This window comes from Rhinolophus ferrumequinum, chromosome 2, assembly GCF_004115265.2.
Source record: "Rhinolophus ferrumequinum isolate MPI-CBG mRhiFer1 chromosome 2, mRhiFer1_v1.p, whole genome shotgun sequence".
In the NCBI taxonomy this organism is placed as follows: Eukaryota; Metazoa; Chordata; class Mammalia; order Chiroptera; family Rhinolophidae; genus Rhinolophus; species Rhinolophus ferrumequinum.
Window position 1 is genome coordinate 35,471,666 of NC_046285.1, and position 27,124 is coordinate 35,498,789.

The 27,124-nt window shown below is 39.1% G+C and overlaps 1 protein-coding gene across 17 annotated transcripts in view; it reads left to right on the forward strand.

Moving 5' to 3' along the window:
* The window catches only part of BBX (BBX high mobility group box domain containing), a 246,690-nt gene extending 220,154 nt beyond the window's left edge, over window positions 1-26,536 (forward strand). For 13 of the 17 annotated variants that reach the window (XM_033128729.1, XM_033128787.1, XM_033128773.1 and 10 more), the window contains 6 exons: window positions 6,419-6,508; window positions 7,553-7,573; window positions 7,883-7,942; window positions 14,766-14,954; window positions 16,977-17,163; window positions 21,628-26,536. In XM_033128729.1, the coding sequence (XP_032984620.1) occupies window positions 6,419-6,508; window positions 7,553-7,573; window positions 7,883-7,942; window positions 14,766-14,954; window positions 16,977-17,163; window positions 21,628-21,715 (635 nt within the window). In that variant the 3' untranslated portion in view covers window positions 21,716-26,536. The remainder of the gene's footprint in view (window positions 1-6,418; window positions 6,509-7,552; window positions 7,574-7,882; window positions 7,943-14,765; window positions 14,955-16,976; window positions 17,164-21,627) is intronic. The other 4 variants (XM_033128817.1, XM_033128835.1, XM_033128852.1 and 1 more) reach the window with 4 other exon arrangements.
* Window positions 26,537-27,124: the final 588 nt, after the last annotated feature.

The following is a 27,124-nucleotide window of genomic DNA, read 5'->3' on the forward strand; positions in this document are numbered from 1 at the left end:
CATATAAATCTTGCTAAATTCTAGCAATTGTGGATAATGATCATAGATAAGTTAATGAAGAGATACAATTTCATAGATTTTGAGGGAATATTTAAGGTACATGTCTAGGGAAACTTACGGCTTTTTTGAAGAAACCTAAACCTTTTTGCCTCAAGACCTCAAAACCCCTTTGTGCACTGGACCTGATGCAGCCGAGCAGGGTCACTTTGAGAGTTGTATCTCAAGATAACTCTGAAAGGCTGAAGAAAATTCCCCCTTTGTGATTAAAGACAGAGGGGAACGTAAAAGTGATTTTAGCTTAGTTTTCCTCTGTGGTTAATAAAAACAAGTCTAGGAAATACAGAACTAAAAAAGAAATGTTGCATCACCAAGTTTGCTCATCTGGGACAATAAAATAGGATTGTATCACAATCTTCCAAGAAAGGTGGACAGAAATCCAGTAGCTTTGTTGACAGGTAGGTACCGGTAGCTGAACACGATAATGGATCGATTACCAAAGGCAATGGTAATGGCCATGCCCTAGAGATGTTTAGGAATAGGCAAAGGAGCCTATGAGCCCAACGATGCCAGGTCCCTTGAGCTCCCGTAATTCTTGGATTTAAAGTTGCTGATGAATACCCGACAAGCCAGTAACACGGAACTTGATTGATTGATGTGCAGAATGTATCTTCCTCCTCCACTGCTGAAGTTTGAGACATTCATTTTAGAGCTCTAAAGATGGCTGAATTATCTATCAAGAAATGTAACAATAGATTTATTTTTGCAGAGCTGTAAAATCCCCTCATGTTAGGATCTATTTTCATGAGAATTTCTCTTGGATCTTAGTTGTCTGTTTCTTTCTCTCCTAGCTAAGATTAACAGTAGTTCTTTTGATGTGAAATAGCTTTCTGGAGCTTTGGATTATACTTCATACATCATCTTAACTCTTCCCTTATGCCTCTCAAGCCACAAAGTCACTGGTTCTTATACAGTATTGTTAGTAATTAGGCAGGTGGGCAGTCTTTCAAGACTTTAGAGTTTGCTCTGCGTTCCAACTCATGGAGCAAAATTTAATTAATACAAAGCAGAAATTAATATATTCTCTATTTAGCAAACTAAAGAAATAGTATTTGTGACTGATTGTAATTTGGCATTAGCAACACCACTGTACTATCCTACAAGTTATTAACGAAATTATCATACCAGCTGTGCTTGTAATTGCCAGATCTTTAGAGGATAGAGGAGATTGTTTCCTTAGACTCTAGCCCTTTGCATCTTTGCATAATGAATCCTTTACAGAAAAAACTGTGTCTGAGATCATTAGTTCATTAGTAAAAGAGCATGTGTCCATAGGAAACCTCATTTTCCTCCAACAATTCACCATTTAGCTATATTTCATTTTCTCCTACATTTGTTATTCAGCGTTCATTATATTTCTTTCCTGCCTTATACTAGGTACTTTTTTAGCTTCTGCAGGTTATATAAAACGTATAGCATTTTTGTGAAATGTAATTTCTGGAGGAAACGATTATGGATGCATTTATAGAGTTATATATCTCAGAATCAGTATTTGCTTGAGTTTACACTTCTATTTTCTCAATGATCTCCTTATTTATATTTGCGTTTCCAAGTAGTCTCTTTCCCTTTCTCACTGACCCCTCCATTCTTTCTGCCCTGTCCCTGTGTCTATCTACTAGGTATTGTCAGAAACTAATAACATAAAAGGATGAAAATAACTAAATGCTACCTTCTCCAACTGGGCTCAGGCTACATTATAGCAGAGAAAACACAATGACTTAGGAATAGAATTTCCCTTTGCTTCTAAGAATAAATTATTTAGTAAATTATAATCCATCTAACTCACAGTGCAGTTCAACTGAAATAGCCCATGCCTCCATGTTTCTGGTTTATCTCTCACAGCTACTTGTATATATTCAAATGGAAGCCTTAAATTATAAGTCTAAATTTAATTGTAACTTCGTAAGAGATTTGTTTTGACACATTATTTTAAGTATACTGTTAATGTCTGAAGCAGTTTTTACAAAAGTGTCAGAAGTCAAGAGTGCTCTGCAAAATAGTAATTTTCAAACGAGGTAGGGTCATGGAGGAAAAGTTAATTGAGTTCAATTTAGAGTGTTTAAATTATGCCCCCATTTGACCTTTGACTTCACTTTTCCTCCTTTATCTTTCCTATCTTCTAACATTGTTGGTCTTGCTCATGTTTTTCCAGTCCACACTTCTACTTTGAGATGGGAGTGTCAGATTGTTAAGGATTTGAGTTTTTAAAAATCACAGGTAATAAAAGAGGCAGATTTACAAAATTCAAGCTTGAGGACAGAATCCCCTGTTTGGGATTGAGCTAACCTGAAGATACTTCCAGAGTTAAAGAACTGAGATCTGCGATTAGCCAGGCTAGCCTTTCCTGTCAGGAAAGCTACAGCCCTCAGGTTGGGCAGAACTCTGTATTTTGTCCTGTAACTAACTGTCTGAGAGGCTTCATGGCCACCAGACATTTTCAGGAATGTGGTGACAGCAAGGTGTACCTAATGTAATCCGGAGTTCCTGAATAAGGCATGCATGTCCAGCCAAAGGGGTGGCTCCTTCCCCTTGATGAATTTTAATGTGATTGTGGCTGTTTTACGCAAAATTTTGTGCAGGTCAGCAGATCCACCTGCCCAGCAGCTGGGAGCACTTGGCTATAAGTTATTTCAAAAGAGTTTATGTTTCATTGGTTATTCATTACTTATGTGTCCGTTACAAAAATGACAGCCTCGTTTTAGAATAAAACCTCTGCTCTTATTTGTACCTTAAAAACATGAAACTGTAGAAATTGGGCATAAGCCACCACACTGGTGTTATGCCTGACAGTTTGTTTCCTATGACAGTTCTAAAGAGCAAGGTTCACTTAAGTCACCTTACCTGCTGACCTTGAAGTATCATACCAGACTAACACTGAACTGGCTCCTGTGTCACTATAGCTTTTCATCCCCCGCCAAAAAAAAAAGTCTATTTTCAGGAAACCATAAACATTAATGTTTGGAAAGGTTGTTGCTAATGTATCTATGGCATTCCTCTTATCCTCTCAGAGTGTTTGTCTCTGCTATATTCTCCCCAGCTGTGAAGTTGATGTGCAAAGGAGATTGATACCTTCAAATACAGGCCATCCTGCCCCGAAACATCTTAAGCTAGGTTGCATGCCAGTAACAAGTGATTTTGTCGTAAGGAAGCGAAAGCTGATGCACTCTTCACAAGAAATGTACTAGGAAGACGAGGGACAGGAGGGGAGGGAAACTTGAGGTGTTATTTTAGTAAAAGACAGTTGCAAAGATTCTGTGCTTTCTGAATAATTCCTTCAAAACTCTTTTTCTCTTGCTTTTCACTTCCTACCTTCTTTTCCCTGCATGGTGTCTTAATATTAATAATTAAGGAAAAAATACTGGTAAATTTCTGTATATTTGCTATCATTTCCAATTTTGACTTTATTTTCTTTAGACAAAACATCCAACTTACTGGTGGGCAGAAAATAAGTTGTTCATTTCTTGACTCTAAAATTGCTGCTTTTCAGTGACTACAATTACATCTTATTTGTTACTCCTTTGAGTTTGTCACTTTCTTTTTAATCTGAAGTTGTTTACTTAGATTTGTTTTATAGCTATAGTTTGGGGTGGTTAGGAGCAAGGAAGTTTAAAAGTAAAAGTTTACAGTAGTTCTTCTGTGTATTTAAACTATTTTGGGTGTTCTTTTTTTCATGTAAAATTGACAAGCTCTGTTTTTAGCTTTGTCCTTAAAAGATTGTACTTTTTGATTTCCTTGAGTATGGTTGTGTTTGAAAATATGTATCCTTTTCTTTTTTCCTTTTCCATTGCATACATCAGTCAGTTTGCTTTTGTGAACCACTGTCTTATCCAGCTGTCCTCATACACTGATAAATACAGAAATTATTCTCCCTATGAGACAATTCCTAATTAATTATTTTCCTACAGGTAAATTATTAGGGTCCTTATTTATGGTCCTGAGAAGTCTTCAAATTGTTTTTCTTTTTTCTACTTCTCCTTTCTGTGATTGCCTATGTCCCTGTCATTCAGGTGCACTAGCCTGCAGTTTGTTGGTTTGTATAAAATATGTATGAAGCAGCAATTGTAAATGGATTATAGAGAATGCCTATAATATTAGTGCAGTATGTACACATGATATATTTTCTTCGTATTTGTTAATTTTCTTTCCCTATTGCTCACTTTTTCAAAAAAAAAAAGGCCAACAAGAGTCATTTTTTATTTCTATTTCCAACCGAAGCAGTCAATTCAGAAATATTTGCTATTGGTTATTTAGAAGGATGCCTTGATGTAGTCATAAAAAAACACTTGCACAACTTTATGTTATCAGTAATAACAGTAACAACTGTCATTTCTTGAGCGCTTACTTTGTGCCAAGCAGTGGTTTTAGAGCTTTATTTGTTCATGCAACAAATATCAAAAACGAGTCATTTGCTAAGTACCATTCTAGACGTGCAGAATATATGTGATTGAAAACAAAGAACCCTGCTGCCATGGAAGTTACATTATGGTGGGGGTACCGGACGATAAGCCTAAACAATAAACAAAGTGTATAACGTATTAGAAGGTGAGAAGTGCTATGGAAAAAAAAGAGTAAGTTTGATGGAACAACGAGGCCAAAGATTAACAAGGAAGGAGAAGACTTGAACATTATACACCACCTGGACCTAATATATTTATATGGAACACTCCATCCAACAATAGCAGAATATATGTTCTTCTCAAATACACATGGAACAGTCTCTAGAATGTACCATATACTAGTTCATAAAACAAACCAATAAATTTAAAAAGATTGAAATAATTCAGATTATGCTTTCTGCCTGCAGTGGGATGCAATTAAAATTCAACAGCCAGAAAAAATTGGGAAACTCATAAATGTGTGGAAATTAAACAACACACTCTAAATAACCAATGAACCAAAGAAGAAATCAATAGGGAAATCAGGCAATACTTTGAGATGAATAAAAATGAAAATACAACATACCAAAATTTATGGAATACAGCTAAGACAATGCTTAGAGAGAAGTTTATAGCTATAAATGCATATTAAGAAAGATCTCAAATCAATAACCTAACCTTCTACCTCGAGACACTATAAAAGAACAAACGAAACCTAAAAGAAGTAGATGAAAGGAAATAATAAAGATTAGAGAGGAAATTAATGAAATGAAATTAATTAAAAAATAGCCAAACAATAGAGAAAATCAATGAAGCCAAAAGCTGGTTCTTTAAAAAGAACAACAAATTTGAGAAATACAGCTAGAGTGACCAAGAAAAAAAAGAAAACTCAAATAAAAGAAATACTATGAACAATTATATGCCAATAAATTAGATAACCGACATGAACTAGATAATTCTTGGAAAGACACAAATTACTGAAACTGACTTAAGAAAAAGGAGACAATCTGAATAAACCTGTAACTAGTAAAGAGACTAAATTCAGTAATCAAAAAACTACCAGAAAAAGAAAGCTCAGGCCCAGATGGTTTCACCACTGAATTCTACCAAACATGTAAAGAAGAAATTAATACCAGGTAGGTGGGTAGATGCAGCAGGGGCAGTTAAAAAGAGCTTCTAACTTTTTTAATCCTCACATCAAACCTATATCTTCGGCACTATTATTATTCCCACTTCAAGATGAGGAAACAGAAGTTATGTAAAATAAAAGAGTTAAGTCAACTCCATGTAGGATTATCAGCAAAGTACAGAAATAACCTGCTTTGGGGAGGTCAGGGCTGCTGTTGGCATTTCTGTTGGGTGACTGAAAAATCTCACTTTTCTTTATCTGAGAAAACTATATCTTTATCAGAAGATACCATCTGAGGCTTCTTTCCCTCCTCCCCCTCCACCAGAAAAAAAGTTTTTTGGCCAATATTTTTCTCTTCTTCAATCGCTTTTTTCTTCCTAGTATATCCTCCGAAAAGACTAGAAAGCTATCTAATGCTATCAGGCCCACCATTGTCCTGAAAGTGCTGTCCTTGTGAAATCAGTTTCTGAGGAGAGTTGAAATGCCCATGCCATCCTTTTCTTCACGATATTTAGGAATTTAAAGTAAAATCTTTCTTTATTACAGACTACAGCTACTCTTCTGTTCTTGTTGTCTGTCTCTAGTCTCTAAATCTGCAGTTTCTGCTGAGGGAGCCGTAGTCCTAATGGAGGCTTCTGCCCAATATATTTCAAAGGAAAATCTCCCTGCTTTTATCTAAGCCTAAAGAAGAAGGCTGAGCACTACTAGTTCAATGAGGAACGAGGCAAGATATTTCTTGTGGCTCGATTCGCTTATTCCGCAGGTGGGAGGAGGGCATAGTTATTTAGAAACACACAGTATTGTTTTATGGAACATTGTGGATTTAAAAGTATATTTATATTACTATCGCCTGTAGGTCCTTTCCAGTCTCAGAAAAAGGACTTATTCCACAAAATTGTCAGCAAATATAAGCACAAAAAGGAGAAGCCTAATGTTCCAGACAAAGGTATTGGTGCCTTCCGTCCTCCATTAAGGTTTCTTGGTCACCTCCCTTGTGAATTCATCTTTGAGTAATGCTTCTGCCACCGCCTTGGCCCCGTCCTGCCCGTTGCTTGCTTCCGTGTCCTAAGCTCCTCATGCAGTCATGTTCATTATTTCTAGATTCCACAGCTAATTACAATGAGAGATCTCTTTCACTTAGATTTTTACTTAAAACCCGAATTTGTCTCTTATTTTCAGAGTTCCACATGAAACCCCAAATTGCTTTTTCTCGTCTACATTTTGGTGCATCTTGCAATGTAGTCTTCTTGAGCTCTTATCCACTAATTTTCTTTGACTATTCTTGTTTTTGTCAAGTTTGGCAGCCTTCATACCAGGACCACATTTTCCTACCTCCCGAAACCTTGCCAGTTTCATGTTCATAACGAAAGCCCACAGTTTCTATCCTTTTCTCTGACGCTGGTGGATTCTTGTTGAGGAAGATTCCACTCCTAAGTCATAACCGCCCTCTTTTTTTGTTTTTCCCATCTCTATACCTCATCATTTGCCAGACTCTTCTTCGCACCTCCTTCAGCCACAAAACTGGTATTTCCAGAGGGCACTAGAGATGTATTGCTCTCTACTCTCCCTTTGCTCTGAACATCTGTCTCATTGTTATGATCTTGATGGGTGCTTGAACCTCTTCAGGGCTCATCTCATAGTTCAGAACTCTTACTCGTCTTTCACATGAAAGAGAAGTCTCCCCATCTGCTTCAGTACAGCCACACATCCTGGGAGTCGGGCTTTCTGTAGCATCTCCCTGCATGTTAGTGTCGTGAGTACCATGCGCCTATCATCCGATGCCCATTTGCATCCCACTTGCATGGCCAGATGTGAAGCCTGTCATGTTTCTGGAATGAGGCTTTAAATGCAGCTGTCTTCCATGTGTGGACATACTGCCTACATGTTCCTGTATGTAAACTTGTACTTAATTTGGGTTTTATTTTCACCCCCACTTGGGCCTCTTAGTTTTGTTCTGTGTATTAATATTTTTTTTCCCCTCTGCTTCCAGTGGAAAAACATCACTCTTTAGGTAAAATGTCAGCTTTTATCATTCCCTTTTAATTGAGCTTCAGGTTTTCTTGATTAAAGTCGTGGAAATTATCCAACAATGTATTTCATAAAAGGCAAATTTGTTTATTTTTAATCCATTTCCTTATATAGCCTAAGTATTTTAGTTGGCAGATGCAGTTTTGAGAATTAAACAGTTGAAATAAAATTCTGCTTCATTTTTGTGATAATGCTTTTTATTTAAGTTGTTTTGCATAGCGTCTTATTTTTATAGTGTATGTACTTATAGTAGGAGTAGAGTTTCACTTTCCTTTTCTGTCATTGTTTTTAGGAAGTGGGGATAAATGGTCAAACAAGCAATTCTTCTTGGATGCCATTCACCCTACAGAAGGTAAAAGAAGCAATATTCACTGCATCATTTCAGGTTGTCTGTGCTGAAAATGGCATGATTTTTATAGGTTTAAAAGTGGTGTCGTTTATATAGGTACGACCAACATCATTAATCCGAAGTGTTCGTAATCCGATTATTTTAAATTTTCAAATCAAAAATGATACATTTTAGACCCTGCTAAGGGGGTCTAGCAGTGTGTCATGTGGAGTTTCATTTGTCAGAAGGGGATTTGTACCTTTTGAGCCACATTAACTAGATTCTTCATAGTTATACTTCACATTGCGGTTTGCGTTGCAGGCAGATGCTGGGGAAGTCAGAATCAGCCCTCTAGGGGCTGTGCACGTTGGCTGGGCGTGGGCAGGCCTGCGGAAGTGGGTTCTGACCTGAACGTTTTCCTAGCCCCCTGTCAGTACCTCTAAGTATGTTCAAGAGAATGGCCCTGAGGCATATATACGAATAGCCAAAGAAAAGTTCTGAATTGACTAGTACAATGTTGTAGGTCCCAGGTGCTGATTTTATTTCAAAATGCCTCGCAATCATATTTATTTGTGATGTTACCTAATTTCTGTTAAATGTTGAACCCTGAGGTGAACACTCATTTCCGTGATGGTTAACGGGCCATCCTTCCCTTCTTCCCATTGAGTCCCTTTTTTCTGTTGTAGATGTTTTTAAAGAGCTGACCATTTCTGTAGTGCTCAATTAGGAATTGGTTAATTTGAAAACTACAAGGGATCTTCAGAGTTTCTCTCGTTCAGCCCCTTTGATTTCCTTATGGCCATAAGGAAATCAAAGGGAGTCTATTTTTGTTGACTCCCAAATACACTCTCATCCCTTTACTGAAAAGGAGGACAGAAATTAAAATGCACATTTATAGCCTAAGTCGTTTATCAGGAATACTCATGTTTCAAAGGTATTTATCAAAAAATATTTAAATTTGAGTTCATTGTATACACGGAATTTTTCTGTTTGGTAGGCACAGGTCGCCTGAGCCTTGTGTCTGCTTTCCTATGGTTTCCTTTTACAGAAAATGCCAGCAGTATATCTGTTTTCTGACCTGTTATTTCACATTAACAACCTCTATGTGGAGCATTATTTCTACACTCAGCTGGCAAAACAAAACATGAATTGTGTGCTGCTCTCAGCATTAAATCCTGACATCCCAAAATTGATATGCATTAGCTCTTGTGTATTTTAAAACTGTATTCTACACAGATTTGATAAATGGAAGGCACTGGTGAACTGTAAGAGGAATCCAAAAGAGGTTTTCAGGAGCATGTTACGTTTTTCTTGAAATGATACTGTTCCAAATATTTTGTTTTTTAAACAATGAAACCCTTCCTCATATAAAATGAGATACCATGGCATATGCAGTGTGGTAGAAAGAATAAAATAGGTAGGAATTAGGAGATCTGGGTGCTAGTCTCAGATCTGCCACTAACGAGTTTTTTTCAGTAGGACAAATTGTTTAACTTCACTAGGATTCACCCTCCATGTTGGTACTAAGTGTGTATGTGATACATGTAGGTATTTATTTAGGGGTGGGGCGAATGATGAGATGGAGTCATACATGAACCGTAAATTTCATTTCTCCTCTGACACTTGATTGTGTATTACTGTGATGTGCTGAAAGTATGACAGTCTGAAGCCCTAATTTTCTGCCCTGTGGGGGGCAGAAAAACAAGTCAATTTTGAGTTTTCTAGGCAGTCCCAAATATCACTGGTGATATTTAATTATATTTATTATTAATGTGTATGGAACAAAACTTTGCAGAACATGCACTGAAAATTGCATGTCCTTCAGAGTACTAATTCATTTTACGTGGCCAGGAAGAAAGGAATCAGTTTGAGCATTGGAAATTACCAGTACTTTACAGTGACATTTTGTGGTGACTTAGTTTCATACCATCCCCTACATTTACTTGTTCTGCTGGTAACTATGTGCTTTGTAAATTATCTTAGCTCTTTACTTCATCCGCCCTCTCACCTGTGGCCACATCACTGCTTATTCAAACGTTACCTTCAGCGTATGAATATATAAGGACAGAAAATGAAACCACATTCAGGATCATTTTAACATGTGTAGGCCACTGCAGGCAAAGGTTAGACAGGAGCTGTGTGCAGCCGAGGTCTATAATAGAAATGTTGATTCAATTGAGGCGATGCAGCTGTGCGCTGTTCCTGACTTCTGTGACAGTGAGTAACTTAAAGTTCACTATGCTTTCTTTACACCACCCCAAGTATAATTGGCTTGCAACTCGTGTGTTTTTCAAAGTATCAGAAATCTCTAGGTGTTTGGTAATCACATCTGCGATTTAAATGCTAAGCTTGTAATCTGTTTTAAGCATTTTGCCCCGTGCTTTTAAAATTCAAAATCGCTAAACCATTTCTTGAAACTTTGGCAGATCAGAAGTAAAAGATTGCCTGTAACCTTGAATTAGAGGCAAAATTTTCAGATAAACCAAGATGACTTACCTATGCCACTGTGTTTATCTTTCCACCAAGTTAGGGTGCCAGATGATCACGCGTGCACGAGATAGAAGTTTCTGATTGTAATAATAATGATGGTAATTAATACTTAATGTTACATTATAGTTTCCAGAGGACTTTCATCTATATTTTTGGCGAAAACTAATCTTGGCAGCAGCCCCAGTGAATTAAGAAGGGCTCATTAGCCCCAAATACATGATATGGAACAGAAAGAAGCCTGACCAACATAATCAGGAAGGGAAAAAACCAGCACTCTTTCCACTAAAGCACATTGGCCACTAGAATTTCAGTGTTTCAGTCATATCTGTAGATGGTCCTCATTTGACTCAGATATTGAAATTATAAATCCTATAAGGGAAAAACAAAAAAAAACACCCCAAAACCTCAGACTAGGAATCTCCATAAAATTAATTTATTTACAGTATATAAATCTAATTGCATGGGCGAAAATCTGGTTTATAGTTAGATTTTCAAACATAATCCATGGCACTCAAGGTAACTTGACCTCTTTTCTCAAGTTTAAAATAGTTGCCGTATAACTTCAGCAAGGTCTCCCGGGATCTTAGATAAGGTTCATTCATTTGATTCTTTCTCTTGTTCCACTCAGCATCTGACTGCATTTTCAGCTCACGGGAGACCAACCAAAGGCAATGAGATTCCGGATTTGGCTATAAGTAGTTTGAGTGCAAGCTTGATTCCTCTGGTTGGAATGTGAATTCATGACTGGAGCACTCTAGTGGTCTCCTGGGGAACAATACAAAGAACTTTCTCCACATTTGGGGAGCACAGCTTGGAAAACAAGAGTCTCTTATTGCCACATTCCTAATGTTGCTCCAGGAGCACCCTCTGTTATCCCTCTCAGATGACACGCTCCGAGTGTGTTATGATTATCGTGGAGTGTAAAAACTTGCCCTGTGGACTTGTTTTGCAGTGCTTGGGTAGGTTTTGTGAGTTCAATAACAAGCCAAAAGAGAAATGACCGGTTTGTTTTTAGATGACAAAAACCTTTCTTCTCTCACATTTCCATTAGTTTGTCGGGGGAAAGAAGGAACTGGCTTGCTGTCCTGGTTCAACTTCTGGCTTTTTCCCTCTCTGAGCTTTTTCCATTTTCCTGTCCCTTACCAGCAGCACATCTTCATTTGCTAATGTGCTGGACTCAGATCTCCTGTTCTGACAACTACTTCTTTGACTTAGCCTTACCTGTCCTCCGCAACTCTTCCATCGTGGAGAGGGTCCTCCTGGAACACTGACCCTGCAGGCTCTCTTCTGTCTGGGCCACCACACAAGGCAGGATGTTCCGAGGGGGCACTGATGGCACTGGGGGGGTGACCCCTGCCTGCGTCATTTTTACCTTCTCTTCTCAATGCTAGCAAAGTCATATTACTACTTACGCTTTTCAAATGTAGCTCTCTTGCAGGGCCAGGTTACTTCTTGATCTGACAGTAGGTTTAGAAGAGACGACCTCTAGGGAGGTGGCGTCGCTTCCTTTTCAGTGATTTATGAGCACTCCTAATGTATTCTCTCTTTCCGCCTCTTGCACTTGGTCTGCAGCCTGATTTACTCCTTCACTATCTCCCGGTACACCAACCTCTGGGACTTGTGATCACTGGTGTCTGTTAGCTGGCCGCCCTTCGATCCCCTGGCTTCTTGTGTGCTGGTTTCTGAGCTTCCCCTCGTCCCAGTCTGCTTTGAGGCCCAAATTATACCTCCCATTTGCAATCCCTTTGTAGCCATCCCATGGCTTCTTATTGTGTTCTTACCAATTCATCTGGCACACACAGGAAAAGGAGCAACCACTGAATAGAAATGAAATCACGTGAAGGCTCACCAAAAATGAAGGTAATAGGCTTAGTCAAGGGAGAACTCTCCCTCAACCTTGAGTCCCTGGAGCTGGCAGGGGGCTTGTTTTTCCCTGGTCAGGACCCTGATTCTAGGCTATGTGACAAAATGAAAAGAATTTCAGGGCTGAGTGGTTCCTTTAGAGCTAATCTAATCCAGTCTCCATCTTTACATGAAGAAACTGAGACCATGGTCCCACAGTTAGTAAATTAGAAAGTCACGAGTAGAATCCAGGTCTGTCCATGGCTATGTTATTTCTATTACCCCATGATCTTTGTGTTCCCAATCTACTGGGCCCCTTTCTGGGTGTCCATACCTTTTCTTTGACCCCCTTGATTCTTTCTTCCCATAAGCAGTCTTCTAATGTAATACACCCTTCATCTGTGGACCTCACCATGCCCTTACTTCCACCAGTTCTGGACTTTTTTGGAAAGAGGAAAGAGACTTTTTCTGGAAGGTACATCTATAGTGATCTTATTGGAGGGGTGAATAAGATTCCTCTTGTAATCAAAAGGGAGAACTGATGGATCTGGATAAGACAATAGAACTTTTGAAGCTTGGGAATACCGATAGAGGTTATTTAATGCTCATTGAGAGCTCAGATTTCAGCTTCTTTATACCTATCGGAGGCTTTGAATTTGAAGACTAATGCAAAGTCATCAAAAGTCTTTGGAGTGTTTCTAACCAAATTATGTTTTATTTTGCTTTTATGTAGCTTTTACTGAAGTTTAAACAAACAAAAAAAAATCTTAAAATATATACCATCACTGGCCTACATTAAGCTAAATATCGAAGTATAAATATTCTAAGACAGTTTGACCTGGGGATAGATCCACAACTTAAAAGGAGCCTTTTCCCTAATTTTTGATTATTTGCTTGAAAAGGTATTTGGGAACACTGTCAAATAGTTGCTTGCTTTCTAATAACAATTATGTTAAGCCTGTCCCCACATAGCCATCTCTTACGTAATATTGAGGGAAGGCCAAGCCCCAAATCATGTTATGATTTATGCTTTACATCCTTTCTGTTGATGTAATTGAAATTATTTCCCACTTGTTTTGGAATAGGAATCCTGGAATCAACCTTTTGAGGGCAAAGATGTTATGAATTCATAGCCCTCCTTTCTCATTAACAGGCTAGATTAAAATTTTTAAATGAAGACTATTTATACCAAATGAAGTATTTATACCAGCAAGTCCATTTTTTTCACATCCTTACTCTCGCTCTGTTTTTTTTCCTGTGATTACAGTGTTTTTCTTTTCTTCCTATGTTGTGTAGTCTTATTTCTAATGTCTACCTTCATATCTACCTTCTGATAAATACTGTCAGTTCTCCTCCAGGTTTAGTTTGCTCAGTTTGTCATGTTAGACCCTGATTTCTGGAAGCACACTCCCCACTTCTTTGTTAAAAACAATTTCTGTGCCTGCTTAAGAGATCAGATAGTTTAAAAATAGAAGGATGCCTCTTTCCCCTTCCCAAAAGCCCTTAGGCCACTGGAATAAAAAAGTCCCAATCATGAAACTTGACAACATGTATATACTCCTAAATGTTTACTATACTCTTATCTGCATATTGTCTTACTTTGAATTTAAGAGGGAGGTGAAGGGGGAAAGATCAGCTGCTAGAGAAATGAGTCCATAAGAGAAGACACAAGCATCCCAACCTGTTTGAACCCAGAACCAGTCTTTGGTGGCAAGTGTGTTAGGATATAAGTATGACTATTAAATGGTTTACTGATTAGAATTAGGGTTAGAATTAGGGTACCTAAAACTACCATTTCCAGGAGCCCTGCTGACACGTGCTACTTCATTAAATTATCTCACTAAGCACTTTCACCTGGTCCTAGAAGTCAGCGAATAGGAACGAGTTTCGTTATATGCCGTCCTCGCTAATGTTTGTCAGGTCCTTACTGAACAGTCAGGATGCACAAAGGAAGCTCAGGCCTCACAGTTTTTTTTTTCTGATCAGTCCAAGCTGGTGACTGAAAGCAAATGTCTCCGTGATAACTGTGAATTTAAGAAGCACATATTTAATCTAAGTGTCCTCAGAAGAAGAGAAACTTCTTTTATCCTTTCCAGACCAGCTGGCCAGAAGGATCTCATATAGGGACCCTGACCACATTGTAGAAATTGTGGTCAGTTGGAACCTAATTATGCAGATTTTCATACACTGACCTACCCCCACCACCCTCACCAACCTGTCAGAGCCAAACACTTAGAAAATGTTCCTCCAGTGGCCTCTTGGTTCAGTAAGGGGTTGGGGGGTAGGGGTGAGACATCTTAATCCTTTGTGTTTAATTTATCAAAGCAGATATAAAGAAATGTATTTGTGTAAAAGTATAGGCAATGTTTTATTTTTTTCCCATTAATACTTTGAAAACTAAATATAAGTTCTACCTTCAGATGGGTCAGCCATTTAGAAATGTTAACTTCCAGGAGCAATGTTGGTGCCTTGTGTTTTTGTGTGTAACTATTATATATGGTTTGTCCTATTTCAGCCATATTTGCAGAAGACAAAAACACCACAGAGCCTGCTCATAAGGTTAAAAATGCCCTCTCCATTCCCAACACTCCAGAGCCAACAGCAATGCAAGAACCGCTGGTGGGCAGCCAAAAGAGAAAAGCAAGGAAAACCAAGATCACACACCTGGTCAGGACAGCAGATGGCCGGGTGTCACCAGCAGGAGGTACTTGGGGTGAGAAGAGGGAGCGTAAGACAGAGAGAGAGCAGGTGAAGCTCATGACTGCCCTGGTCCGCAAGTGACTATAAGCCAACTCTGGGTCCTCACTGAAAAACATGGGTCTGTTCTGTGGGTTTGGTCACAGGAACATTTTTCTCTCTCTGAATTTCCTTGAGAACTAGTTTTCTTCAGATTCCCAAATCTACATGTTTTAAAATCATAGCTCCTTTTCCAAGAGCGTATCTAGAATTCCTAGAAAGGAAAAGTAATTTTTAGGACTGTCAACTTCTCCTTCCCTTTCTCAGCATGCACGGAAACAGCCCTCGTTAAGTAAATTCCCAAAGATCCTAGGCTTTTTAAAAAACTGGATGAATAAGTGTCACCATTCAAGTCACTACAGGCCAGATTGTCAGCATCTCAGCTGATGATTTAAGGCACCTTAGCAAGCATCTAGCACTTCCTATGAAGCTCATTGAGACCCCGAAAGGAGCCTGAGCACGCTTCTGGATTTCTTGAGCTCTCGGGGCTATTCAGCAAATCTTCACTTATACAGTGAATTTCTCCATTTTCAGTTGTGGCCTGTGGTCTATTTGTTGTTCCTGGTGGCCTCCATGGCAGCAGAATTGCCTGAAGGGCCCACGTTAAGAAGTGGGGTCAGAGTGACACTGAGCTTCCTCCTGCAAACCTTGGAGTGCTACACCAACTGAGCGCTAGTGGCCTTAGCTGTTACCTTTCTGCCTTTTACTACCTCTGGCATCTCATTCAGTTAGCTCTGAAGGAGGTGTCCATCCCCCAACCCTAATCCAATTTCCAAAAAAAGGTCAATGGCCCATCATGATGTCTATAGAAAAAAAAAAAAGAAAAAAAATGTTTGAGTGTTTTTGAGAGTAATATTTATAAGTAACTGATTTAGCTTAATCTAGTTAATAGAGATCCACTGTTTGCTGGCGTAGAATTAGAGGACAATTAGTGAACTTTTGTGTACTTCCCTTGTGTTTTGCATATGAGATTGTTAGAACCATAAAACTTATGAAAGACCCCCAGTTCTACCCTGTCCCATAAGAGATGAAGCTCAAAGAGGTGGGGTTTTGATTTTGAATACTTGGAATAGCTAAGTAGATGTAGGATGAGGACTAGAATCTAGTTTTTCTGATAGTTAGTTAGCAGGTCCCTCCCTCCTTCCCTTTCCACTCTGGGTTCTGTTCTATGGTTTTCATTTTGTAAATGGTTATATACCCTGATTGTCACTTGTAGGAAGAGTAAAAGATTTTAGAAAATACTCCCTTTCATATACAAAGCACGTGTTCATGTAATACATGACATTTGCTGCCTTTATCAGTTATTTTCTATAGTTAATATATTTTAAAAACCATGATAAAGATTCCCCTTCCTCTCTGACAGCTACATAATAAAATGTACCCACTTCCAACCGGTATATTTGCATAGCATTTCAGGCACCTCTTCATAAATAACAGAGGGCCCTTTATCTTCCTTCTAGTAGGTCTTCAAAAACAAAGTGATCATCTGTTATCTCACCGGGGTTGATTCACCTTATTGGGATTAGTGTCAGCCAGCCGAAGTGTTGGTGTCAGAATACTCATTGTCCACGTTGCCATGGTAAGGCATGCCATGGCTTCATCAGAAGAAATAATTGGTCAGTTGGGCTTTTAAGGGCCCTTTTACAGCATCCGTAGCCCCCTCTGCAGACAGCGCTTGGGTTTTATTTTGGCCAAAGTCCATTTTTCCTTCTCTCTCCAAGATTGACTTATTTGACCTTGGATAAAACACAGCTTCTCTTCTGCTCAGCTTCGGAGCACAGCGCTGTCCATGGTTGCAGTTGAGCCTAATGAAAGAGTTTCGTGACCATGAAAGAGTAGCTTCTGTAAAAACCTTAATATTCAGTGGATGACAGAAGTGAACAGGAAAGAGTATTAGCTCATTTCAGATTGTCTGGCACAGAGTTTTCTCTGTCTTTTCTCTGGAGAGAACAGAAGGATCCCCTCGTGATGGGTTTCCCTTTCATTACAGATGACAAACCAAAGGAACAACTGCAGAGGAGTCTCCCTAAAGTCCCCGGGACAGGCTGCAGTGAGGAATGCGCACACGGCAGCGAGGCCGGCGAGACGCGGAGCAGCACTCCGGAGATGCCGGCGGTGTCTGCGTTTTTTAGCCTGGCGGCGCTGGCTGAAGTCGCCGCCATGGAAAATGTGCACAGGTTAGTGGCGCGAAGCCTTGCCACTGGGATTCTGGGGATCCCATTCAACTTCACCCCCTTCCATGGAACACAGATGGCGAAGCAGCAGAGAAACCTGATGTGATTTGGGGTATTTTTCGCAGTGTATCAGTGTTCATAAGACTTGAGTCAAGAGCACTTTTGTTGATGCGACATGTTAGAAAAGCATATGCACTAATTAGTTGGCAGTGTGGGGAAAATATAAGGGGATATAACTTGCCAGGTATTGTATTTTGAATATATTTTTATTCTGTGGCTAGACTTCATCTCCATAAAAAGTCTGAGAGAACTGAGAAGCAGTATTACTGTCTAATCACTAAGCATGAAATCTGGAGTCAGGTCTCACACCTGGGTTTGAGTCCTAGCTCTGTCACCTGCAAACTGCAAGGTCTGGGGCAAGATCATTCACCTCTTTGCCCTCCATTTTGTCTTCCATACAAGGGGGTGAGTGGTACTCGTTAATGTCCCAGTGCTAGCACGCAGTAAACGCCCCCATTAAGGATGGTGTTAGTGGCAAGGTGGTACCAGCAGAAGAAAGCAGCATGGTTCTGGAAAAAGAGCGTCTTGGCATCTGTCGTGGCAGGCAGAGGGCCTGGATTTGTCTTCAGTTCTTTGTTTGCTACAAAGTAATTTATTGCTCTAGGTCTCAGTTTTCTCATCTTACGTTGAGCATAATGCTGTCCCCAAAGAATCACAGAGTTGTAAGGATCAGCCGAGATCATAGATGTGAAAGCCTTTTGAACTCCTTGAAGCCCTATAGAAAACATACTAAGTTCTGAGTGCATAATTGGGCATTCTGCTACTTAATGGATCCTTTAGGAAGGCAAAAAAGCCTTTAGTAAACTCAGATATTTCATATTTTTATTCAGAGTGGATTACCCACAGATGAGTTACTTTCTTAGCCTTTTGGTCTTCAGTACAGAAGGGCTTGAAATCTAGTACAACTTGTATACCCTCCTGGCGGGCTCCATTCTCCTTTTTCACATCCACGTTTAGGAGACCCTGGTGTAAGCTTTGTTGCTTCTTGGTCTTTACCTGTCACATTACAGTTCCAGTGCTTCCTCACAAATAGCCTCTAGGTATTTCCAAGAAGTCAAATTCCTTTTCAGGTGTACACTGCCAGCGCCTAACAGCAAGTGAATGCTGACAGACATTGTTAAAATCTGCGCAAGTCTCTGAGGGAGCCACATGAAGGCACTTCTCCACTCGTGGAGTTGTACAGTGGAGTGCAGAGGACAAACTCCTGCATACAGAAGGAATTCAGTATATGCCTGAGTGTTCCTAAGTGCCCCCCAGACATTGTGGAAATAAGAGCTAATATAAGAATTCAGAGAGGGCGTCATAATCCAGGGCTCAGAAAAGGCTACCACACAGTCACCCTTGCTGCTGCCAGCGGTCCCTTCTTAATATAACTGTGGTCACACCATTGCTCTGTTAACCAGTCTTCCACGACTTCCGGTTTGCAAAGCAGAGAGCCTCACCTTTCCACTCTCACCACCTCCACCTCTCCTGCCTGCCATGCAGTCGCGTGGAGTCACGTGCTTGCTCCTGTTCCGATAAGCCAGGTCTAGCCTTTGTACTCCTCCTTTCAGGCAAATGGCTCCTCCTTCCATCTCTAGTTTTTTGTCCTCTTTTCTCAGCCCTTCTCCTGAAGACTCTATACTCTCCATGCATAGTTTCCTAGACCACCTGCTGTCACATTGGTTTGTAATTATTTTGTTAATGCTTCTGTCTCCTTCCAGTATGTTTTGAAAATAAAGCACTGATTTTATTCTTCCCGTCCCCAACTTCTTAGTTCCTGTCTCATTAATGGATGAATGAACAGGTGACTGTGTACAGGAATACGTGACGGAGCTTGAAGTCTGACTGTCTAGATTAGCCAGCAGGCATAGAAAACATGGCATAAGTAAAGGGTTGTTTTTTTAACCTTCCCATTACAAAGAACAATGTTGCTTATAAGGCTTTTACTCTCAATGTGACAAATGGTTTTCTTAATATCTAGAAAGACAGCTTAATGCAATTGTACCTGGTTGCACATTAATTAGTTGATGATGGTGATCAACAGAGATAGGGGGAGAAATATGTTACCTGCATTCTTGCCACAAGAAATCTTAACATTAAGTTCAGAAACCCAATGTAGAAAGGCCATCTCAGAAAATGCAGGAAACAGGAAGTTGAATAAACCTTTGTTGAGAGCCTGTTTATTTACAAGGCATTTTATAAGGAGGAAAGTTCATTAAATTAATTCTAAACTCCACCCTGCCAGGTGGGTCCTTCTTGTCCCATTGAATGATGGTCCAGGTAGTTAGCTTGCCAAATGCACGCAGCCAAACTAAGTTCATATTGGAACCCAAGTCTTTGCGCTACTCCAGTGTCACGGCCTTTGCTCCAGTGTGCAGCTCTAGCAAGTATCCATCATGTCATGGCAAGTCAAGAAGAATCTCCCAGGACACTTCCAGTGGGAACTGGAACCATCAGTTAGTTGCAGCCACGTCGTTCTCTTCCATCAGGCTCCTGTCCCGTTTTCTTTTTCCAATGATTAAGCTTACTTTCACCCCAGTTTCTCTCTTTCCCTCTTGCTCTCTCTCTCTGTACATTGTACTTTTCATCTTCCACTTCCCTTATTTTTTTCTTTTTATGTTTCTTTTACTAAGACTTATTAAAATTCTTTTGGCTTTTGTAATACTGTTACATATTCAATTTTAAAAGTGAAAAATATTTTAATTTTATCTTGAACAGAATTGAACATATTGGGCAGTGAGTACTTATAGCCTCCCCACATGAATGAACAGATTAATCCAGAGGTTTTATTATAACACACGTTTTGTTTTTCTGAAATCCTAATAGCTCAGGCTAAGTGATCATTGGATTCAGAAATCTCCAAATGTTGTCATTTACCTGCATTATTTTTCTTGTCTGTGCATCAAGAGAAAGAAATTGGACATAGTTATAGAGCCGATATCACTTGAATTTTAAAATAGCACCTTTTGTTATACGTAATCTGAGGAACGTATTATACTGAATTGCTGAAACCAGTGAAAACAGTGCTGTAGTACCTCCTTCTCTTGATACGTCACGTTTTCAGCACAGTGCTGTGCGCTGCAGACCATTCTAGGCCAGAGCCGTGCGTGTGCGTCGGCTTGGTAAGCCAGTTGGAAAATGTCAAGGAGGTGCCCAGTTATATCTTTTTAGAATGAGAAGATCTGTAGAAGTTGCCAAGAATTTGGAACAGTTTTGTTAATAACCGTGAAATAAGTCATATTTTGTCCTACTCGTTAAACAAACCTGAATGAAGAATCAGCTATGTTCCATGCAGTTCCAGTTGATTTGGGCCCAAGTTGACTAGATTTTCTCACACTCTAAAATTCGGTTCCTACTTATCTTCTTCTATACACTTCTCATATGCCTGTGAAACTTTTCTTACATTAAGAAGATTTCAGTGTTTTCATTTACTTTTTTAGAGTCACAGGCTACATCTTTCTCTTCAGAGACCATTGCTTTTATTGGCCTTAAGTTTTAAATTGGGTTTATTATTATACATCTTAAGATCCTGGAAGTTATCAGTAGGAGAGTTATCCCCTCAGGCAAGTCAAGGAAAAGAACGGTGTCATTTTTTAATATCAGTGGATCAAGAGAAAGACTGTTGTCCTAGAACCTCAGCCCTTGAATTAAACTTTCCCACTCGTGGGGAATTTCCCCAAATCTGTTGGTGCTTCAGGTTTTGTCTCTACAAAATGGAGGTGGTCAGTTGGGGAAAGAGCATGTCATTGAGTTGTACGAGAGGAATTGAAGTAAGAAATCCTTTAAAAAACATACATAGAATGGAATATTACTCGGCCATAAGAAAAGATGAAATACTGCCATTTGCGACAATGTGGGTGGATCTTGAGATTATCATGCTAAGAGAAATAAGTCAGATGGAAAAATTCAAGAACCATATGACTTCACTCATATGTGGAATATAAAAAAACAACAAATGAAAGCAACAAATGAATAAGACAAACAAACAAAAACTCATAGACACAGACAACAGTTTAGTGGTTACCAGAAGGTAAAGGGGGAGGAGAAGGTGGTAGAAGTAGGAAAAGGGGGTCAAATATATGGTGATGGAAAAAGAACTGACCCTGGGTGTGATATATAGATGATGTATTATAGAAATGTACCCTTGAAACCTATATAATTTTACTAATCAATGTCACCCCAATACATTTAAATAGATAGATAAAACATATATATATATATATGTTTTATCTATGTATATATATATGTTTTATCTATGTATGTATGTATATAAAAAAAGAAGCTCTAAGGACAAAATTGGTTTTAATTAAATGGCATAAATAAAAAGTCAGAAGTAGCTATTAAACAAGATGTTGTTATTTATCATTCCCTCCTATTTCTGATAACACACTCTGAATAAGTGATTTTTTTCTTCTTGCTTTTCAGAGGTCAGAGGTCAACTCCACTCACCCATGATGGACAGCCAAAAGAAATGCCACAGGCTCCTGTACTTATTTCCTGCGCTGACCAGTGATACGCCCTTTAATTGTAAAACATTGTGCTTTACCTACTACCCTAGCCTTGTCTTTACCGAGGGATGCTAGTGAATCCATATGGTGGAAAATATAGACTGCAAACAAGTGCTTGTTGCCCTACACGGCCCAGATTCACTTGAAGCAGAAGTTAGCCTCCTGGGCCCATTTGTTCTTTCAGAACCCAGAGTCTTTGAGGGTGATGTTACCTGTCTGATAATGAGCAGAAATGGAATGATCCTAGAGCTTTGCTTTCTATTGAAGGCTTTTGACGGTAATAGGGGGTAACTTGGTAAAAGGCTGCCTTTACTGTAGCTCATTCAGCATCTCTTTTACCAACCAGAGAGTGTGAAACTAGTTTCGTATATTACCTAGTTATTCTTTCAAAACAAAAAACAAAACAAAAAAAAAAAACACAAAAACTGACGCACTGCACTAGTTATTATTAGATATTCTTAGTCTTTTTTGTACATGGAAGATTTGAGTTCTAAGATGGTTTATATAATAGGTTATACCTACATTTATATTGTAGAATAATATTAAAAAGCCTGTTCCGAGACTCTCACAGCACGGGCAGGCAGATGTACCATTGTTAGCGGTGTATGCTCGGCCTCGTGGTCCATATATTCTGCACTTTTATATTTGCCACCAGAGTGGTAGTTTGCTGGCAAAAAAAAAAAAGAGAGAGAGAGAGAAAATTTACAATTCTTACAAGCTGAATTTTTTTCTTAGCCTTGAGTGACCAAGAATTTGCTTGGGGCAAATTGTGGCAAATATTTTCCCAGACAGGGGAGAAAGAGTCCTGCAGATTACAGATTACTGGTGTTTTCATGCCTTGAGGATTCTTTTATTTTTACACAAGGGTCGAAGTGACCAATGGATCGTTCATACAAACAAAAAAAAAGAAAAAAAAAAGAGAAAACTATTATTCAGAAGTGACCTTAGTATTGCTTCACTATTCTGAACACATTGAAGACACTCACTTCCTGTGGACGTTGAGCCACAGACCTTTTCCATCCATCCCAGACTGGACGGGTAGCAATTGCTATGCACAGCCTAACTGGCACTGCAGGTTTTTAGAGCCATTTTGAGTTTGTGTTGTTAGGGAGGTATTAAGTAAATGCTAAGGGACGTATGCCTGACCAGAGTGAGACTGTCAGTCATAGATCCACCTGCAAGTTTCTGTTTCCTTTTTGTATTTTGTTGCTTTTGAACATAAAAACCAACCGTATATATTCCAGTACCAAGTGGATTAACTGGCTTAGAACATTCAACATATTGACTTAACCACCTGATGTTCACAGTGTCTTGTTTCCTAGCAACAGATACAAAGTGATAAATCAAAATTAGTCAGAGGCTACAGATTTTACAGGGTATTTGTTCCATAGCACAAAGTATTTCCCCACTCTTGCATTGCAGCACAAACTACCAAATTTCAATTATTGGATTCCAGCAATAATTTTTAGTGGTTTTCAAACTGGCAGAATTTTCATAGTGTTAGTTCAAGTTTGAAGCTTTTGAATTAGATCTCTAAATGGTGACAGTTTACAAGGTTTTATCTAGCTTTCTTATTTATACTTGACTGAATTGTAATGATTTTTTTTCTAATTGTAATTTGACCTAATAGCCATATAAAAAATACTCTACTAGTACTGACTAGGTTTAGCTTTTCATGGTTGTACTTCAGTTTCAGTGCTGGAAAATATGTACAACATACGAATTGAAGAAGACTAATTAGAGAGATGTTTTTTTTCAAAAGCAGGTGAAGAGGGCAGCAGAGCATTGGAAGGGTGTTCTCAAAATGCGTACTCATTGTGGGCGTGGAGAAGGAATTAGTCAGCAAGGTTAATCAGAGGTTAAAGCTTAACCCCATTCACACAGAGATAAATCAGGTGAGCAGCCCCAGATTGCAGCATGATGTTTTTACTATGATGCTGTTTTATTAATATTTTCTAAATCTCAAAACACAGTGAATGTTTGGAAATCGCTGGGTCCCAGTGTTGGTGGCTGTTGGGAGTTTTTGGACCACTTGCTAGCAGTGATTTTAAAATTATTATTAGCTAAAATCCAAAAAAAAAAACAAAAAAAAACAAAAACCAAACCAACAACAGAAATTGTTTGGTGCAGAACATGCACCTTGACAATGGTACTAACTTGTTACGCTGTAGAACAACGTTAGAATAGATTGTCTTTTTGCCAGAGCATCCTCCTCCAGTCCTCTGATTACCTTTCACTAGAGTTCCTCAAGACATTGCTGTATATTCATGGGACCTTTTTTTAAAAAGAAGCAAAGCAAAAGATTACTTTTTTCTATATGATTAATATCTTACTTGATCTGCTTTTCCTAAACCTCAGTGGCTTTTCCCTTAGGCAGGGGTGGGAGGGGGAGGGCAACCTACTGGACCTGACTGTTTTCAGATACTTAAAAAACAAAAAACCTTTTTGTAGAAATGCTTAAATTTTTAAGCGGCTAGGCACTGAGAGTAGCAGAAATCCTGCAAAGCTTTATAGTCCTTTAGATACTCGCCTTGTCTTTTCTCTGAGTGGACGTCTTGATTTCAATATTAGTGCTTTTCTCATGCCCTGAATCCACTGGAAAGGGGTGTTGGTATTTTTCAGGTAACAACATTTGTTAGCACAAATATTTCAGACCAACATGTAGTCCCCCTCCCCCCATTTATCATTTTCATTTCATTTCTCTCATTCTTTATTTTGGAAAATCGTATTGCTATGGTGTGTACCTTAACCTGCCAGCAAACACCATCTACACTAACATTTGTCCCACTAGCATCCTCAAGAGAAAAAGTTGTTGCACCTTATGTATATCTCAAGCAAACCAAAATATGATGCTCTTCTGCTTTGTTTTATTCTAAATTGTTGTTGTATCATATCTTTCTGAAACCATTCTGAATTTAGTTGAAATTATCAGTATTTATACTTTTAACCTTAATTTCTGGATTCAAACCTGTATATAAATCTTTTGGAAAAAATTGTCCTAGCCCTTCTCGGTGATGCTGGAAGCGGATGATTTAGTCTCAGATAGAGACACAGTACTGTTCCCGGTTCCTTTAGCCTTTTATTTATTTAGTTACTCCGGGTATTTCCTATGTAATTTTGAAGTGTGTAGAGTATATAATAGTAACTGAAACTGCAGCTCTTAAGAAGCTGAGTGAAAGAAAAATTACTGTAAGACATCCTTTTAAAGTTTTTATTTGTTTGGATACTGTAATGAGATCAGGAAAAAGGAAAAATGTCCCACAGCCACACTGAAGATACAGGTTCTTATCCCCAAATTAGGTTAGTTCCCAGATTTTTAGATCAAAACCGGTTGACTCATTAAAGGCCCCTTTACAGGATAAATCATGCTGTTGAAATTCTGACAGTCTTTTTCCCCACAAATAATCAGAAATATATTTATTGAATTCTGTCAGATGAGCTTTCTGCCAATGCCATCTCAAAGCCGAAATGCTGACATCATCCCCACGTTACCACTGATATGCTAGTTCCTGCCATTTAAACTGCTGGAGGAAAAAAAAAAAAGTAATGGAACACTATGAACAACCAGGAGCATCTGAACTGGTCTACTAGTTATTTAGAATCCAGTGTGTCTCATCCTGTCATTTTCTTAGTAAAGTCAGATGCGACTCTGCCTAAGTCAGATGAAATTTTGTTTGCACTCTGCAGTCTTTGGCTCATCGTATGACAATGTTTGCACCTATGTAAAATCTCAAGCAAATTATAAATTGATACAGAACCAGAAGGAAGCTGAAAACTGAATGGCACGTTTTGTTTATACAGTATGTGTGGGGGAGGGGGAGGGGGGACTATCAAATAGCTCTGTTCCGAGTTTGGCATTTGGCATTAATGTGAAGCAGTGGGACCGTGCTGCCTGCTAAACTACTGTATGAATCCTTAGTGTTCTGGAGACCAGCGGCGGGAGGCTGGAGGCTGGCGTCCATACACCAGAGGAGAAGCACCGCCTCTTCACTGGGGAAAAGGAAGAAAGACAAGCGAGGCCTGCAGTCCTCATTTATAAAGGGAAAGTTGGGGTGTATGTGATGCTGTTGAGGAGATTCGGCTTTGATTGCACTGCTCCACAGCGCCCTCAGATAAAGGCCAATCCTAATGGGCTACCTCGGCTTTAAAAGTTAATTTCAGTAAGTTCCTGTTTCAAAGATTTGTCTCTTTTTGCTTCTACCTTCAGTGCCACTATTTTCCACTGCAGTGTTTTTGACTTCACAAACCGCCTTCTCCAGAGAGAACAATGTATCGCTGAAAATGGGCAGTAGAAGCAAATGCTATTATTACATTTGACATATAAAGTATTCAGAGTGACTGCTAGGTGGAAATTAAATTCTAGCTTTCCCCACATAGGACCTTGTTTTGCACCTTATGAAAAGTGTACTAATTGTTAATTAGATGTTGCTTTTATTTATACAAGCATTCCCAAAGAATTAGATTTGGATTTTGTTTTTACTTCAGTTTTGGAACTTTTACAAATGATCTTACTTTGACTTACTTGACTAACATTATACTTATAATAAAAGAGAAACAGTTGTTCAGTTCATCTTACCAGTTATGTCTGGTGAAGTATTCAGGGTTTGATGGACTGTTTTGCTTTAGTTTGAAAGTGATAGCTAAGTTTATTATACTCCATAATATATGACCTTGTCCTTTTCACTGGGGACATTATCTTCCTTACATTTCAGAATAAGGAAGCAACAAAAAAAGTGAATAACAAGACAAATATGCCTGACTCGCTCATACACCTCCATCTGTTTGTGCTATGCTTTCCTTAAAAATATATAAATATATATTTTCTTCACACAAAAAATAGATTTTCCCCTTCTGGCCAAATTTTATTTGTGGTGGTTATGATTTGTACTAATAAATTGAAAGAGGAAACCTTGTACTTAACTTAAAAGTTCTGTGGCCACTGTTTTCTTGTTGCCATCAGTGGTCAAAATTGATCCTGCCCTTAAACTGATTTTTATGCACAGAACTAGCTGTTGTGAACATAACTACTCCTTCCAAAGATTTCTCAATAACTTGGGCCAGGACTGGTTACTGAGTCACAAGGACCTAATTCAATGCCTCCAAACCCGCCCCCCCGCCCCCTCCCACACCGCAAATCTTACCTCACAAGCTCTAAATCGCAGAGGCACGCATGCTTCATGAACTAACACTGAGCTCTCTTAGTGGCCCCCAGAGGGGCTGGCTCGTGTTCCCCGACACCTCACATTAGTGCCTCGTGCTCTGAGAGTGGCAGAACTGGGGGTAGGGAAGGTTCATGATCTGGAGCTCAGCACATGCTCAGCAACATTTTTCTCATTTCATTAGCACTAAACAAGTCTCTTGCTCTCAGGAATTTGTCAAAAAAATAAAACCACCTGAGATTCCACATACCAGAT